This window comes from Siniperca chuatsi, linkage group LG17 (genome assembly GCF_020085105.1).
Source record: "Siniperca chuatsi isolate FFG_IHB_CAS linkage group LG17, ASM2008510v1, whole genome shotgun sequence".
Classification (NCBI taxonomy): domain Eukaryota; kingdom Metazoa; phylum Chordata; class Actinopteri; order Centrarchiformes; family Sinipercidae; genus Siniperca; species Siniperca chuatsi.
The window spans coordinates 17,607,439-17,622,855 of record NC_058058.1 but is presented as its reverse complement, the minus strand read 5'-3'; the positions used below and the strand labels follow the sequence as shown (position 1 = coordinate 17,622,855).

Genomic DNA, 15,417 nt, shown 5'->3' with positions numbered 1-15,417 from the left:
GATGGAAAAATTGGGTGCAACACAAATGCTGAAATGTTAAAAGCGGTTGGATGTGGACTGATGATGTATTAGTACTCATCTTTATACTTAACATACATTTAACTCTGTTTCATATTCCCTCCATTGCTGTGTGTCTGTTTAATCCACTCTTTTCACATTGTTTAATAATGGCACTGACCCAAATACACCAACTATTCATTCCTGTCCACTCTTTTCATCTGAACACACACAGAAATACAGTGTGAGCATGCACACACACACGCATTCACTCTTCCATTCAAATGAGCACTTTATCCCAGTGAAAAGAGCCTCTTCACTTGTCCCTCGCCCCAGATTTCAGTACTAAAAAACACCATCGCTGTGCAGGAGGTGAGAAATTATCTCCCAGGTAATAAAATCTGTCCATTTCTCTCCTCTCATCTCCACAGACATAATGGAGATATGTTGAAATCTGCCAGCTGTGGTGTGGTGTTTCCATTCAGCCCTTACTGAGATCTGATAGGCTGCCTGCTAAAGAAAAGAGGCCGAGCTGTGTGCTGAACCAAGGACACATTATGTTTGTGTTTGAATGTGTGGTTCTGGTGATGTGAATGTCTGTGGCTGTGGCTGTACACATACACATTATAAAATATGGAGAAAGCTCTCCACACAAGGGCTTTACATTTATCTGTTCCACTCTGGGTGAGACAGCGGCATTGGTGAAAGCAGGAAGGGAGAGGGGAAGCTTGCAGGACATCTTGTGTGTTTGATAAATGAGTCTGAGCTGCTCTCCTGGGTGCTATGGTGTAAGTGGTGGTAGTGGTGGGAGGGGTGGCAGAACAATGCGCATGTCAGAAGTGGAGATTAATGGTGGTTTCCTCTCTGAGAAGTGTAGGTCTGGCTATGCCCATCAAGCGAGGGTACTGGAACGGCTGCTAAATTACCTCTTTTGTTGCTCACCTGTCAGAGAGTAGTCTGGCATTTTAAAGCAGCAGATAGGAGGATCATCACCATGTAGAACCCTTGCTAAATAGTTGTCTTCCATTGTGTTGATGTAACAGTGATGTAAGGGTCCCTGTTAAAAAGTCTGGACTAAAATGCTCACTTATTTTACAGAAGAAGACAGAACGTGTTCCTCTGTATGTGAACACCTGGCAGCATTTTACCCTTTAAACACTGTTAGACAACCGCTTTACTGGGCTACCACTCTCACAGCATCGTTTTTTAGCTTAGACGTTTTCAGTGAAAAATCTCCAAAAACTGAGAACATTTTACTTAATGATCACAACCTTATCTAACATTTCTCTGTGTGGAACTGTAAGTGAAATCTCTAAATGTTAAAGTAAAATTGTGCACATCTGGCACAGCAAATCCATTGTGACCATGGCTTACCTTGTCAATCAGCTGTGTGATGCCAATGAGGGGCTTGGCTTGATATCAGCACTCAGAAGGAAATGTGGCCATTGTGCAGGATGTAAGGTCTTGTGCATTGTGTAATATCCCTTATGGCTTCTTTCATTACCCCTGGCTGAACAAGTGTGACACTGAAGGGCAACATTAACTAATTATAACTTACCTGTGCAAAGCTTTGTGCTGCCCTGTCCTTTTAGGGGTTGTCAGCATTGCTTATGGTTGACACAGGTCGACATGCTAAACAATAAATACTATCCCTAATGCTAATATGATAAATTACATACAAAGTGATAAACACTTTAGATGTGTATTTAATCAAAGTTGAAAATGATTAATTTCTATCTAATCAAGTTGAAATTTAAGAGCAACTTTATTAATTCATATTTTCTTATATCACCATTGTTTTACAGATTAATCATACTCTCACCACTTGTTTACCACCCTTTATATTTGAGCTCCACCCTTCACCATGTAAGTTGGGGAAATATGTAAGACAGCTGCTATTATTTGCCCCTTATAGCAATTCCAAATGTGTTTTTTGACCTGAAAGTCCTGTTTTCAAGTATTTGATGTGCTACACAAATATAGGTATTATTAAAACACTGATTCAGAACTCAAAGGGTGCCCTTATAAAGTGTTTGTGTCACCAGGAACTTTCTAAATGAGACATTCGAAAGCTGTTCTTGTCTCTGACCTTAATTGCTGCTGCAAGCCAAGTTTTTGTCACATTTTAATGCACTTAATCTTTGCTCAGTGTCAGCCCTGACTCCTGAGGCCCATCCACATGGACCTAATTGCACAACAAGCACATTACGAATCACTGGAAACTGGTGTCTGCGTACAGAAGACCCAAGGCTCTTTAAGGCGCACACAGTAAGTACAACCGCCTCCGTCCTGGGTGAAATAGCCCCATGGATCTTCATAAAGAGGCCACAGCTTCCTACACCACAGAAGCTGACATCCATCTGAGTCTCCCATGTTCCCCAGAAGATGTGTGTGAATATGAGTGTGTGTGTGTGTGTGTGTGTGTGTGTGTGTGTGTGTGTGTGTGTGTGTGTGTGTGTGTGTGTGTGTGTGTGTGTGTGTGTGTGTGTGTGTGTGTGTGTGTGTGTGTGTGTGTTTTGGGGGTGGCGGCAGGGAAGAAGAAGGAACAAATAGGCTGGTGAGAATGCGACATGCCCAGCGGCCATCAGCGTTTGATGTGGGTGATCACTGTATTTATCACACTCATCTCAGCATGGAGAAGAGATGGAAGATGCTGGTGATGGGAGACACGAGGGGAGGGGAGGGCAGGCAAAAGGTCCCATGTTGCAACAGAGAAGGAGGACAGTTCGAGGACAGGAGGTAGTACAGTAGAAGGAGCATTCGAATGCAGAAAGAAGGAGATATTTGCATTAAAATGGGGTGGAGAAATTAAAATTTCTTGAAATGAACACAAACTTACATACATATTCAGAGAAGAAACAACTCTGATAACTGTTAAAGTTTGGAGTTTTTATTTCTCCCTGTGTTCTCATAGTTCCCAGTTTTCTCCCGTTTTATATTAAATTTAGAAATCAGCTTATTTACAACATTTGTCAACAAGTCTTAAATACATGCCAGTCTTCAATGGAATTTAATGGCTGCCGCTAAATAAGTGTTTGATGACAGCTCCTTCAGTTGCCATGTGTTATGACTATAAAACATACTGTATACCCTCTTGAACAAGCATAAGGGGTGTTGCTTTACCAGCATGCTTGATTTGACTAATTATTGCTGAGAGACATCAGTGAATGACTGTGATTACTTTATGTGGCCTATGATATCCTCTACTGGGACATTTTCATGCATCTTACCATACTCTGCAATATAAAGTGACAGGCAGTAACAGGAGTTTTCAACAGGGGTGTCGAAGGTTGGCTATAATCTCAGGTCCTTTTTCAGTTCCACTTCCTTTTCACAGGTCCTTTGTGTTAGTGTGGCATTGGGATAACATTAGCGGGGCAGGTTTGATGCATGAATCACGGGCTAGTCTGTGCAAATAAAAAAGGTCAGACCATTTTTTCCCCTTTAAATATTTTTTTTCTTTTATTCTGACCTTATTAAAACCCATTATGCAGAAGAGTATTGAAGTGGTAACCCTTCACTTTGTCACAAACTGAGCTTGCACATCTGATGAAGGTGGCAAAATATGGAAATTACCATAAAGCATTGTTATTACATCAAATAAGAAAATATTTTGTGTTGTAAATGTTAATATGGGAATGAACAAACATGTGTTCCTTTTATTTGTCAAAAAGGCATTCACAAACAAAAAAATGTGTGTACATCTGCATGTGCACATTTCAATAACAATCACAGATATAGAAAATTATGAAAATACATTGTATTTAACCATGATTTACAGCTGGTTTACAGCTTATGTAAATGAGAGAAGACATCCTTATCAACAACAAGTGTTTGACCTATCCCTCGAAGCTGCAGACATACCATTTGTGTTTTTTATTGAAAAGGTGCTGCGTACTTGACTGGGCTAAGTGCACTATGGGTTAAGAAGAGCATTACTGTGACATACTATAAGCGGTTATTAGCACTCAATGCCTGGGTGCAAGAAGAGAGTTACTGAGGACCAGCTCAGGGTCTTCCCTGCCTGCCAGTTACCATCCTAACCTTGGGCTTTGTGGCTTAAATAACACCTTCACTATGATTGGGCTATGAGTAACTGTAGATACTTGGACACAAAAACACATGACACTGTTGTGTGGATGTTGATCAGAGGTTTGCCCGTGATAGACTACATCCACTCCCCTCAGTCACATGCACATCAGGACATTATTGTCACATGGTAGGCTTACTAGCATAATTATATTAGCTCCAACCACAGAAAGTTTACATGAGAACATCTATATGGGAATTCTCATAAGTAAATCATGTGGTGAGGTCATTCATGTATAACAATAACAAAGTGATCAGTCGGGGCTTTAGAAAAGATTATGAAGGCAGATGGCTCCCTCTGCTGTTGACAACTGAAAATGAATTAATATACTTATTTATTATGGCAATATACATTACATTAATAACAGTGCAATGATCCCAAACAAGAAATAATACAACATTTTAAAATACAACATGTTTGGTGATAGTTAATGACACTGATGGTTCACTCACACAGCTGTTTTTAGACCTCCTGTCAGGACTGTGTGGGTGTGTGCAGACTGCATAATTTACCATCTCTCTCACTCTCCTGTTGGTTTTGTTGTACCTAAGGTTTTCACAGAGAACATGTTGACATATCACAGTGGGAACAGCACAGGAGTAAATAATGGAATTAATTATGTCTGATTTCCATTTGGATTCTTCAGGTTCAGGGTCCTGGTGCGGTGCCTGCTGCCTGACTGTCACACTGTCATGGCTTACTGGGACACTTGAACATATAACAAAGCCATTGTTAATGTTATTATTAACAGCTGTGTTTTTCCTTCTATGACAAGTCAAAATATTAATGAATAGCTCCCTGAGCAGACGTCTAATCAACAGAATAATTGAAAATACCTTTAATAGCCTACATATCATGCAGTACCTCCTGCTGAACTACACTACATGGTCACAAGCAGGCGTGGAAGTAACGATTTTCTTTTACTCTCGTTACTGTAACAAAGTCGTTTTTTTTGTGTAGGTACTTGTACTTTTTGAAGTATTTTTACAAATAGGTCATTTTACTTTTACTTAAGTCCTTTATACCACAAATACTTTGTACCACAAATACTTTGTACTTGGCTACATTTCAATTCGCAACCGTTAGAGAGTAAAAACAAAAGTCACATGAAGAGGGCCAGAGGGCAGAGCTCCGGAGAGCGCCATGTCCAGAGAGGTGACACACTGGAAAACATACATGTTGAATGTGTGCGTTCACTGGCCGAGTGTCAGGGGGTGCGGAACAGCAAAAGGTTGCATCTACCTTAATAAATCACTGATTTAATGCACCAACCGGCGAGCACGCTAAGTGAACCAAATTAAACTCGCCCACGATCAACAGGTTCATACTGTTTTTGAAAACTTTGAGGAGCTCAGTGGCACAGATAGGCTGAGTGGACTGGTTATAGTGGGACAGAGAGAAGTGGACTGGTTATAGTGGGACGGAGAGGCTGAGTGGACTGGTTATAGTGGGACAGAGAGGCTGAATGGACTGGTTATAGTGGGACAGAGAGAAGTGGACTGGTTATAGTGGGACGGAGAGGCTGAGTGGTCTGGTTATAGTGGGACAGAGAGGCTGAATGGACTGGTTATAGTGGGACAGAGAGAAGTGGACTGGTTATAGTGGGACGGAGAGGCTGAGTGGACTGGTTATAGTGGGACAGAGAGAAGTGGACTGTTATAGTGGGACGGAGAGGCTGAGTGGACTGGTTATAGTGGGACAGAGAGGCTGAATATACTGGTTATAGTGGGACAGAGTGAAGTGGACTGGTTATAGTGGGACGGAGAGGCTGAGTGGACTGGTTATAGTGGGGCAGAGATGAGTAGACTGGTTATAGTGGGATGGAGAGGCTGAGTGGACTGGTTATAGTGGGACAGAGATGAGTGGACTGGTTATAGTGGGACGGAGAGGCTGAATGGACTGGTTATAGTGGGACGGAGAGGCTGAGTGGACTGGTTATAGTGGGACAGAGATGAGTGGACTGGTTATAGTGGGACGGAGAGGCTGAATGGACTGGTTATAGTGGGACGGAGAGGCTGAGTGGACTGGTTATAGTGGGACAGAGAGGCTGAGTGGACTGGTTATAGTGGGACGGAGAGGCTGAGTGGACTGGTTATAGTGGGACAGAGAGACTGAGTGGACTGGTTAAATTGTGCTTTGAGAATGAGCAAGACCGATAAACGAGAAGTTGAATCTAGAGCAGACTGTGGAGGACTTCGCGGTGCACAACAGAATGACAATCAGAGTGTCAGCAGCCACTGTGTTGCCTAGCAACACAGCTTTGTGTTTGTGCACTAAAGAGTGTGTAAAAACTAAGTTTCTCCTTTGCTTATGGGATTGTGGGCTGCAGCTTGCTTTGTTTGTATTGTTTATACATCTCTGTGTTGTCTGCTTTGGTGATGTTTTATTTACATTTTTTTGCTTTCTTTTAATGTAACGCAGTTTACTCAGAGTAACCTACATTTTAACTGATCTACTTTTTACTTTTATCTAAGTACAATTTTACATAAGTACTTTTACTTGAGTAAAATTTGAACATTATCCCATTGACACCTGAACATTATCCCCTGAGTGATTGTTGGAGGGCCTTTTCCAAACTATTGCCACACTCTTGTCTTGAATGTCATTGCATTCTGTAGCATTAAGATTTCCTTTAATTGTAACATGGTTTAGACCCTTAATTGTAGCCCAAACCATGAAAAACAGACCCAGACCAAGAGAACACAAAAATAAAAATCTACTTTTTGGTCCTTCATATAATAACTGTCCTGTGGTTTATAGCTGCAGATCAACTAGCTAGCTTAACTGTAGGCCTATAGGCTACAGGCAGTTACCTTTCAGTGCATATTTGAGTATGTTTGTAGGCTTCTCTTCTTAGTGTGAAATAATTTTTTTTATTCTTACTTCACTTTAAGATAACAAGAGAGGAAGGGTGTAGTGGTGGTGTAGAGGTTAAAAGTTCTAATAGACTGAAATCTACCAGAGGCAAAGGGGAATTTGGGCAAATGACAATGTAACCGTAGGGATAGCATACATACAGATTTTTGGTACTGTCCACTACTTGACACTAGCCAATTCTTCATAATTTCATAATTTCCATCCAACCTTAGGTCAGTCGATAGAGATGTATTGGTTTTTAATGTGATTCTGTCTGCTGAAAACTTCAGATCTTTCAGAAATGTGCACAAAAACATTTACACATGAATTAATGAAAGCATTTACTGAAGTAAAAGATCATTTAAGATAATTTTCTCTACATGTTTTTCACACTTTATATGATTAAATGCACATAAATACAATACAATAATATATATTCCTAAAAAAGCAGTTTTAAATAAAGACTTGGTTTTAACATAATCAACTTATTTTTGATAATCTGTTGTTAATTATTTAACACAATAAATTGTATTTGCAATCCTTAAAACAGGAACAAAAAAGCTGAGTGGCAAAGTGGAGCCAAAAAACTATTACTACTGTATGCCACTATGCATAGTGATAATATGTGCCTAGGATGTACATCTTACAAATCCATTCATTCTTCTGTGCTTTCTGTATCAGGCACCTTTAGGAGCTACTAGTTGCTCAAAGTGCCACTGTTGTCTGGGGTGGTGGGTGCAGGGGCGCAGGAAGAGGCCTCCTGTGTTGGTGTTGACTTCGCTTGGGCTGCTTTGTGGGAGCCCTCCCTCCTTTACAACCTCCAGACATAACTGGGACTGTTGGTGAACGAGTTGACCGCTCAGCTGAAGCAGAAAGCAGACACACTGACTTAGCCAAACGCCCACCATGAGCATTCAAAGAAAAAAGTTTAATTCTCTGCCTTGCCTTTATGAACTTCCACTGGAGTCTGCTGTTGGTTGGTCGGTGTGTGGGGCATGGAGATAAGACCACCCTCTCTCCCTTGGCGTCCAAACACAAAGCCCCCATGGGACCCCATCGCACTTCAAACTCAGAGTTTAGATCGCAGTGCTACGGTGACAAGAGAGATCATCTTTGCCACTGTGTGTAACCTGTCTTTCTTCGACTTTCACAACTGTTGTCTTGGTTACCTGGCTGCCCGTCCCACTGCACGATGCTACGTTCATGGCCCCACCCTGCAGTCCCTGCCCTCGGGGGTAGTCTGCACAGCTGCCAGTGCCGACATTGTACAGCTTCAAACAGGCACAAATGGTCGGTCATGTCCATCAATGAGTAGTATAAATCCTGTGTGTGTGTGTGTGTGTGTGTGTGTGTGTGTGTGTGTGTGTGTGTGTGTGTGTGTGTGTGTGTGTGTGTGTGTGTGTGTGCAAGCTACCTCGCCTGACAGTGCAGGTCTGTCCTGGGGGATGTAAAGTTGTGGATAAACTGTAGTCAGGTACCAGTGGAAGTTCCTACAGCCCAAATTCCTCTTAAGCCGCAGACGCTCTGTGATGTTAGGGCTCTCAGACTGCACAAAAGGAACAATGTCCTTACATTTTTTTATTTTTTTTTTGTATTTGGTACACTCACAAACCAATCTCTTCACCAAAATCCCCACCCCAAGCATACTCACCTGCCTGATGAAATGAGCAAGAGTGTCTCTCCTATAGAAGATCTTCCTGTATGCATCCATCCAGGTGTCTGCGATCCGGATCTTGTTCCTCTGAAGCAGCTCCTGGTCCGGGAAGTGGTAGGGCAGGTGGTGGTGGTCTAGGTGGGCCACACGGGAGCAGGGAACCACCTCCATGGAGCCCCCGCATGACCACACCTAGAATAACAGGAATGGTAAAAACAGGTTTATAACGCTGTAGTTTTTGTTTTTATGTGTCTTATACTGTAAAGCACTTTGTGACAAAAAGCCATATGAAGGGGTTTGACAAGAAGTATTATATTTTGCAAGTTGGTGCACAAATGATCTTTTGTTATGCAAGTTGCATATTTCTCCAAACTGCATTTGAATCTTTCACAGAACATGCTATTCCACGTTATGAATTTTAATGGTCATCATAGGAAAACAAGTGGTCAAGTAACATTTTCCTCTCATGCTTGTGCATTTGTCAACTGGCCCAGATATTCCCAGACCACTCTTCAACCTGTGATTTCCATTTGCAAAAAGCATCATGTCCCAGCACAACATTCCTGAGGCCCTGACAGAAGGCAACTGAATCACCCAGCCAAAGCATCACTAAAAAAAAGCTTACGTGACTTAAGATGAAAAACAAAAGCAATCTGGAATCTCTCTGTCCTGTGTGAGCAGGTGAACTGGAGGATTTGGATGGAAAGTTGATAATAAAAAAACTGTTTGCTTTATTACCCTGATCGACAGCTCAATTTGTTCCTCCCCCCACAGCAGCATCCCCGGGTCATAGGCTCCCACACTCTGGAAGAAGTGTCTATCGACGGCCACAACTCCGCCTCCTAATGCTGGGCTCCTGTCACAGACAGAATCAACATCACTTTACTGGCCAAGAACAAACACAGGAATTTGTCTTCGTGTCACTGGAGCAGAGAGACATTACAAACTTCAGTTGCAGTTAGCAAGGACAAACGGATCACAGCACACAGGCCAGAGCAATGGTTCCTTACCTTTTTGGCTTGTGATCCTTTAAAACAAATCAAATTTAGCTCACAACTCCTTGTCAAAGGTAAAATATTTTTATGAGCTATGAGCACTTAAAGCAAAGAGTGATTTTCACCACCTTTGCTTTTTGTTTTATAGGCCTAACTAAATAGTATTTCACAAGAAAATAGCAAAGATAAGAGAAAATGTCTGAAAAAATAACAAATTTTATGTAGTAAATATATGTTGTTGTTGTTTTTTCTTTTCTAACTTGTTTATCATCTTGTGACCTCTCAGGTACATCTTGCAACCCCTTTGGGGGTCCAACCCTCACAATGGGAACCAGTAGCTCAGAGGAAAGAAATCAAATGGTGTAAAGTTTTGCAAAAATGTAGTTTCCAGTTCATACATCCCTCTCATTTGTTGCACTTTTCAAGATGCAGAATATCAAATCTGTACCCATAAACATAGAAAGATAAAAGCAGATTTGATCAGTGCTTCCTCTTGGGCTTCACTCAACATTACTTCAAGTAAAACTCTTTTTAGGTATATAGTCATTAAAGCCCATCTGTCGGCAGCTGTAAACTCACCGCACAGGCTGAACAGCTGAGTCTGGGTCCTTATCTTGCAGCTGAGGGCTAGATTCCCAATAGAAGTCAAGTCTCCAGTCGAACACTCCCCTAACTGGCCACTGGGTGGCATTGTACTGAAAGGTCTGCCAGTCTATCACATCCATGATGGGGGACACCACTCTGGTCCTGCACAGAGACATCAAATTCATCTGAACAGTCATTTTTATATTCCAATATGTCTTTTTTTTATTGACTTTCATCAAGCAGGCTGATTCAAAATGAGGTAAGAAAGTATTTCTGCCAGTCAAAGATTTGGAAGAATATGGACATTTGAAATTCTTAACCAGCCTTCCTTGGTTACATTTTCACTTATTGTTCAAAGTCTGTGTGCAGTGAGAATTGTACTGATAAAAGGCTAAATGTTTCTTCATCAGTGTATGTGTACTGTATGTATGTGTGTGTTTTGCATATGTCTATGTTTGAGTGTGTTTCAGGCTTATGTCAGAGCCCAAGTTTAGAAACACGCACTGTCCTTTGTTGGGGTCTGTTCTGGTTCACATGTGTGGTTTAAACTATTTCTACCAAGAGGCCACGTGTGATGTGATACTCAGAGGAAATGAAATGAAGAGATTAAAGAGAGCAAGAAATGGGAGAAGGGTCAAACATGTGGCTGAGAGAGTTGAGTGGTTGCAGATTCCAGGTCTGAGAGTTAAGCCTAATTACCTAGTCTAATTAGAGCCACGCTGCAGGCAGCCTGAGACACAAGACTAAAGCCAAATCATGGGAGCTGAGCTTTGGATATACACACAGCGCATGTATCCCCTGCCTTACTAATGAGTAAGGACAACTGATAACTCTGAACTCTCCATCTTCTTACTTCTTTCAAGCGGTTCTGTCAAACAGCAGAACACAATAGAGAACCGAGCAGACAGAGAGAGTTTGGGCACAGCTGCTGGGTTGAGTTTTTCCAGACCAAATGTTTATCTAGATCTTAGTTATTCTTCATTACATAACTCTGGCCTTCTAACATTTAATATTTTTGGCATTTAACCCACAGAGCAATTTACAATTAGTGTGATTATAGAGGAATCATGCAGTGGAATAACAAGAATTTTGCACTGCTGTTCATTATTTTTTGAAGATGATTAGAGTAAATAGTACCTGTCCTGGGCCACTCTCTCAAGCAGCGGTTCCAGCCAGCCCTTCTGGCATTCACAGTGGGAGTCCATGAACACCAGCACCTCCCCTGCAGCTCTGGCAGCACCCAGAGCACGGCACCCTCCAACGCCCAGGCGCCTGGTGCTGCGAATCAAACGCACCCTGTCCAGATGAGACACATACTCACTTAGCACACTCTTCAGGTGACCTGAGAAGTGAACAGAGACAAAGACATTGACATGTGGTTAACACAGGACACGCGGATGGATGGATGGATGGGTGGATGGGTGTGGACAGATAGAGGAACTCACCGTGCTGGCTCAGGTCGTCCACCAGCAGAACCTCCTGCAGATACTGTTTGGGTGCAGTGTCCAGCACGCTGTGCACGGTGCGCAGGAGCGTGGACCAAGCCTCGTCATGGAAACAGATAACAACAGTGGCCGATGGTAGCGACTCGCTGTACTGCTCCCCTAAACACCTGTTGAGTGGGAAACAAATTCACACTGTCAAAGCGAGAGATTCATTAACTTTGAACGCTTTTTAATGCAAAAGTAGGGTCATTTTGGTTGATCTTTTCAACCGTGCGTTTTGGCCACTGCGCCGTGCACTCACTCAGGATGGCGCGCCTCAGGCAGCCTGCGATGCAGTGATATCCTCTCGCTGACCACCTCGTTGAAACCGTACTTCTGCACCGCAGAAATCTCCATATCCCTCTCCATACCCTCCAGGTGTAACCGTACTGCTTTCCCCATTTCACCGTGCGTCGGAGGCGCAGGGTCGCGGGTATCCTTGTTTGCTCCGGGCAGAAGCACCTTGTAACTCCCCTTCTTCTGCGGCGGGTTCTTGGTGCCCTGCGTCGATGGCACGAATAAAAGTTGGTCTTCTTGCAGAGATTTTAGCGGGGCGAGATCGACACCGAGCTCTAATGCAGGGTCCCGGGAGTCCACGATGACCTCCAAGTCCGGTGCACTGTGAATGCGCTGAAGGGGGCGGCCGGGAGGGCCAGGTTTCTGATAACTGTGGTCCCAGTCTCGGTTAAAGAAATCCGAGAGCGCCAGAGTAACCAGGGCGAACCCGAGGAGCAGCAGCCAGAGGCAGAGCATCCTCCTCCGGACAGCTGTAGCTCTGCCCCACAGCCTCATGATGAAGAGTGCAGAGGAGAGGGGGGTACGGCGCTCAGAAGTTAGCCCAGCGCTGTCTTTAAGTCCCCATTTTTGAGCTTTGAATCAACTTTGAAGTCGATTGCATTTCACCAAAGGGATGAGACTCAACCTATCCAAAAAGTAGAAAAAGAAATAAATCGCCCATCATTCTTCTGAAGTGTAGCTCTGCATCCATGGAGCATCAGGCCCGGGACACGAGTGAGAGACAAGACAGGTTCAAGACAAACCCTCAACTTCTACATGGTGGAAGTGCGCAGACTTTGCCTCTTATCCAGCTCATCCCGCGGTCCTAAAGCCCGAGTAAATTTGAACTCACATATAAGATGCACCTAATAAATCCACCTGCTCGTACACCTGTTCAGTGATTTGATTCACAAAACAACCTCGATTTCAGATGATAACAAGGATTAAAACACACTTTTAGATAAACACTAATGGAGGAAAAACTAAAATTCCAGAGCAGAAACGGTCAGAACAGACAGACCTTATTGTTTTTATGGTGTTTTTCAATGTTGAATCATGGAATAAGTCTATTTAGGAATTTGGATCTCTGTGGGACTCAGTAGTTAGTTTTAATATCATATGGTGCCAATATTCTGTCATGACTTGTTCAGAATCCTAAAATTCCCAAAAGTTATTACAAGGGTTTTAATGGAAATGGCAATATGTCTATTTCAAAGCTCAGTGTTTCCCACCAGAAACAACAGTAAGTTATAAATAAGCTCACATTGCAGTGGAATGAGACAGTGTTTTTATATTTCTTCCAGTCTGTGAGAGTCGGCTTGGTGCAGGCGTCTCCCCGGTGTGTCACACATCAAAGATGCTCTCTCCGGCCAGCTGGCGGCGGGCCTCGCAGTCTCATGACCGTCCGTCCCAGTTTGACTTTTTCTTTTCTTTTCTTTTCTTTTTTTTTGGAACAAATGGAAAATTGCATAGTTCTGTTTTGTCATAAACTGTATCACACTGCAAATTAATTAAGCACAGCCTACATAGGGAGTGGCAACAAAATTAGATTATGAAAAAGAAGTTTAAGGGGAAAAGTCATTTCAGAATTTCCATAGGAACGGCCTAATAATTTCCTAATACATTTTCCAAGTGACCTCAGGCTGATATTTCCTTTATGGCGATGGCCAACAGGAGGTCAAGCTTTACCCAACTGTTCTTCACCACCAGCCTGCTTCACAAGCTCTGTTCTGTATTGTGGCCGACTGGAGCCGTGAAAGGCCACTGCAACAACTTGGCAGTAGGCTACAGCCAGTGGAGCTCTGAAGGCAGTTTGGCTGCAGTCAGAGCCCATTTCCCCATCCTGGTGGTGCTGGTGCTGGTGCTGGTGCTGGTGACTGTCTGGCAGCCCCTGTGTCTGAGTCAGTGGATGGGATTAGCAGCTCCCTGCCTTCCTCCCATTATACACAAAGGCACTCACCTCCCCTCTGCTCGGGATGACAGGGCGGAATGGCTTCTGATGATTATGATTACAGCATACAGAGGAGGGTGGGGGACACCTGGAGAGACAGAGTGAGAAGTTGAAAGAGCAAAAGAGAACTTCAGAGGGCAAGAAGAGCAACAAGATGAGGGAGTTGCAAAGAGGGTGGAAATGAAATAGAGGCATGTGAGTTAGAAGTGACCGGCTCCTGACTCCTGTGTTCTTGTGAGAGTAATGTTTATAAGCCTCGAGACTGAAAAAGAAAGAAGGTCTTCATGTATTTCCAGTGCTGCACAGTGAACACTCCCATATGTTCCATGCTGCAGCCAAAACACACACTGAATTGAAGTTTCCACTGCCAGCACATTTTCAGACACACACATAAACACCAAAAGAACATGGACACACACACACACACACACTGAAGGTCCAGTCCACATTCTCGGAAATGTTCCTGCATTCCACCCTCCGAATAGAAGCCAGAGCTGTAAATGAGAAGGCACGACAAGCACTCACATGCATCCTCCCCTCACAGAGAGACAGAGAGACAGAGAGAGAAAGACAGAGAGACAGAGAGAGAGAGAATAAAAGTGACTTTTGGCTGCAAAATGCATTTCTGGGTTGTTGTTCATTCATATTTCTGTTTTGCCACCAGTGATGTCTGAAGAAGAGAGAGAGAGAGATAATCAGTTTTGATAATAGACAAATCATTTAAAGTCATTTTTAAGTCAACTAATACTGTCAATAATTAACTGGTTCCAGTTTATCAACTGTGAATATTTACTGTTTTTTGTAGTTTTCTATGAACGGAGTGTCTCTGAGTTTTGGACTGTTGGTCAAACAAGATATTTGAAGACGTCACCTTGGTCCTTCTGCACTATTTCTGACATAGTACAGACTAGAAGATTCATCAGTGAATTCGAGGACTGGTCACTGCACGACAGCTGAGGTAGAGACAGAGATGCACTTCATGTTAAAATGTGACAAATATAATAATATCAGTGGAATACTTTTTTAAAAAATTGATTTGTTAATCCCAAACTTCACAGAACTAGATGACATTAGAAAGCAACAGATTTTATTAGGAGAGGGACGTGCAGCTAAGTTAGCTGTGATTTGTCACAAACTGAGGGACACAGAGTTAACACATCAATGAATATGACAATTATCTTGACATAGCCTATCACACACACACACACACACACACACACACACACAGTGTTAGTTACATATTCACATACATTTTGGTTTTATATACAGTTTTGATGTCATATACTGTATTTTGTCTATATTGTGTTATTGCTAGTATTACTGTTTTTGTGTATTTGTTTTTTTTTTTATATATTACTGTTTTGTGCATTGTCCAGATATTTGATCAGTTTGTACTTGCTGGTGCTTTGGCAAAATTGTTTGTGATACTTCCATGCCAATAAAGCAACTGAATTGAAAAATGAAATGAAGTGAATTGTTTGTACTGTTTAAAGTAGTTGTTGTCTTGTAATGGTTTACCAACTTTATTT

At 42.5% G+C, this 15,417-nt stretch overlaps 1 protein-coding gene across 5 annotated transcripts; it reads right to left on the bottom strand.

Annotated features, from left to right (window-relative positions):
• Positions 1-6,097: 6,097 nt before the first annotated feature.
• On the bottom strand, positions 6,098-13,841 carry LOC122864788 (polypeptide N-acetylgalactosaminyltransferase 15-like). Of its 5 annotated transcripts, XM_044172437.1 has the most exons (11): positions 13,202-13,841; positions 11,924-12,583; positions 11,623-11,789; positions 11,315-11,519; positions 10,172-10,339; positions 9,336-9,453; positions 8,595-8,789; positions 8,358-8,489; positions 8,113-8,214; positions 7,889-8,032; positions 6,098-7,806 (listed from the first exon to the last, which is right to left on the bottom strand). In XM_044172437.1, the coding sequence occupies exons 2-11, from the start codon at positions 12,451-12,453 to the stop codon at positions 7,621-7,623; spliced, it is 1,947 nt and encodes a 648-aa protein (XP_044028372.1). In that variant the 5' UTR covers positions 12,454-12,583; positions 13,202-13,841; the 3' UTR covers positions 6,098-7,620. The 5 variants fall into 5 exon arrangements, with proteins under 5 accessions (XP_044028372.1, XP_044028373.1, XP_044028371.1 ...); XM_044172438.1 differs by lacking the exon at positions 13,202-13,841 and having other exon boundaries at positions 8,595-8,696; positions 11,924-13,178; XM_044172436.1 differs by lacking the exon at positions 13,202-13,841 and having other exon boundaries at positions 11,924-13,177.
• Positions 13,842-15,417: the final 1,576 nt, after the last annotated feature.

Bases quoted from the DNA above. Each gene is read 5' to 3' on its own strand.
- LOC122864788 (XM_044172437.1), bottom strand. From the start codon at position 12,453: ATGAGGCTGTGGGGCAGAGCTACAGCTGTCCGGAGGAGGATGCTCTGC. The intron at 11,520-11,622 runs GTGAGTTCCTCT...TTCACTTCTCAG, and splicing joins GGACGACCTGAGCCAGCACG to GTCACCTGAAGAGTGTGCTA. The intron at 8,790-9,335 runs GTAATAAAGCAA...CTGTTATTCTAG, and splicing joins AAATTGAGCTGTCGATCAGG to GTGTGGTCATGCGGGGGCTC.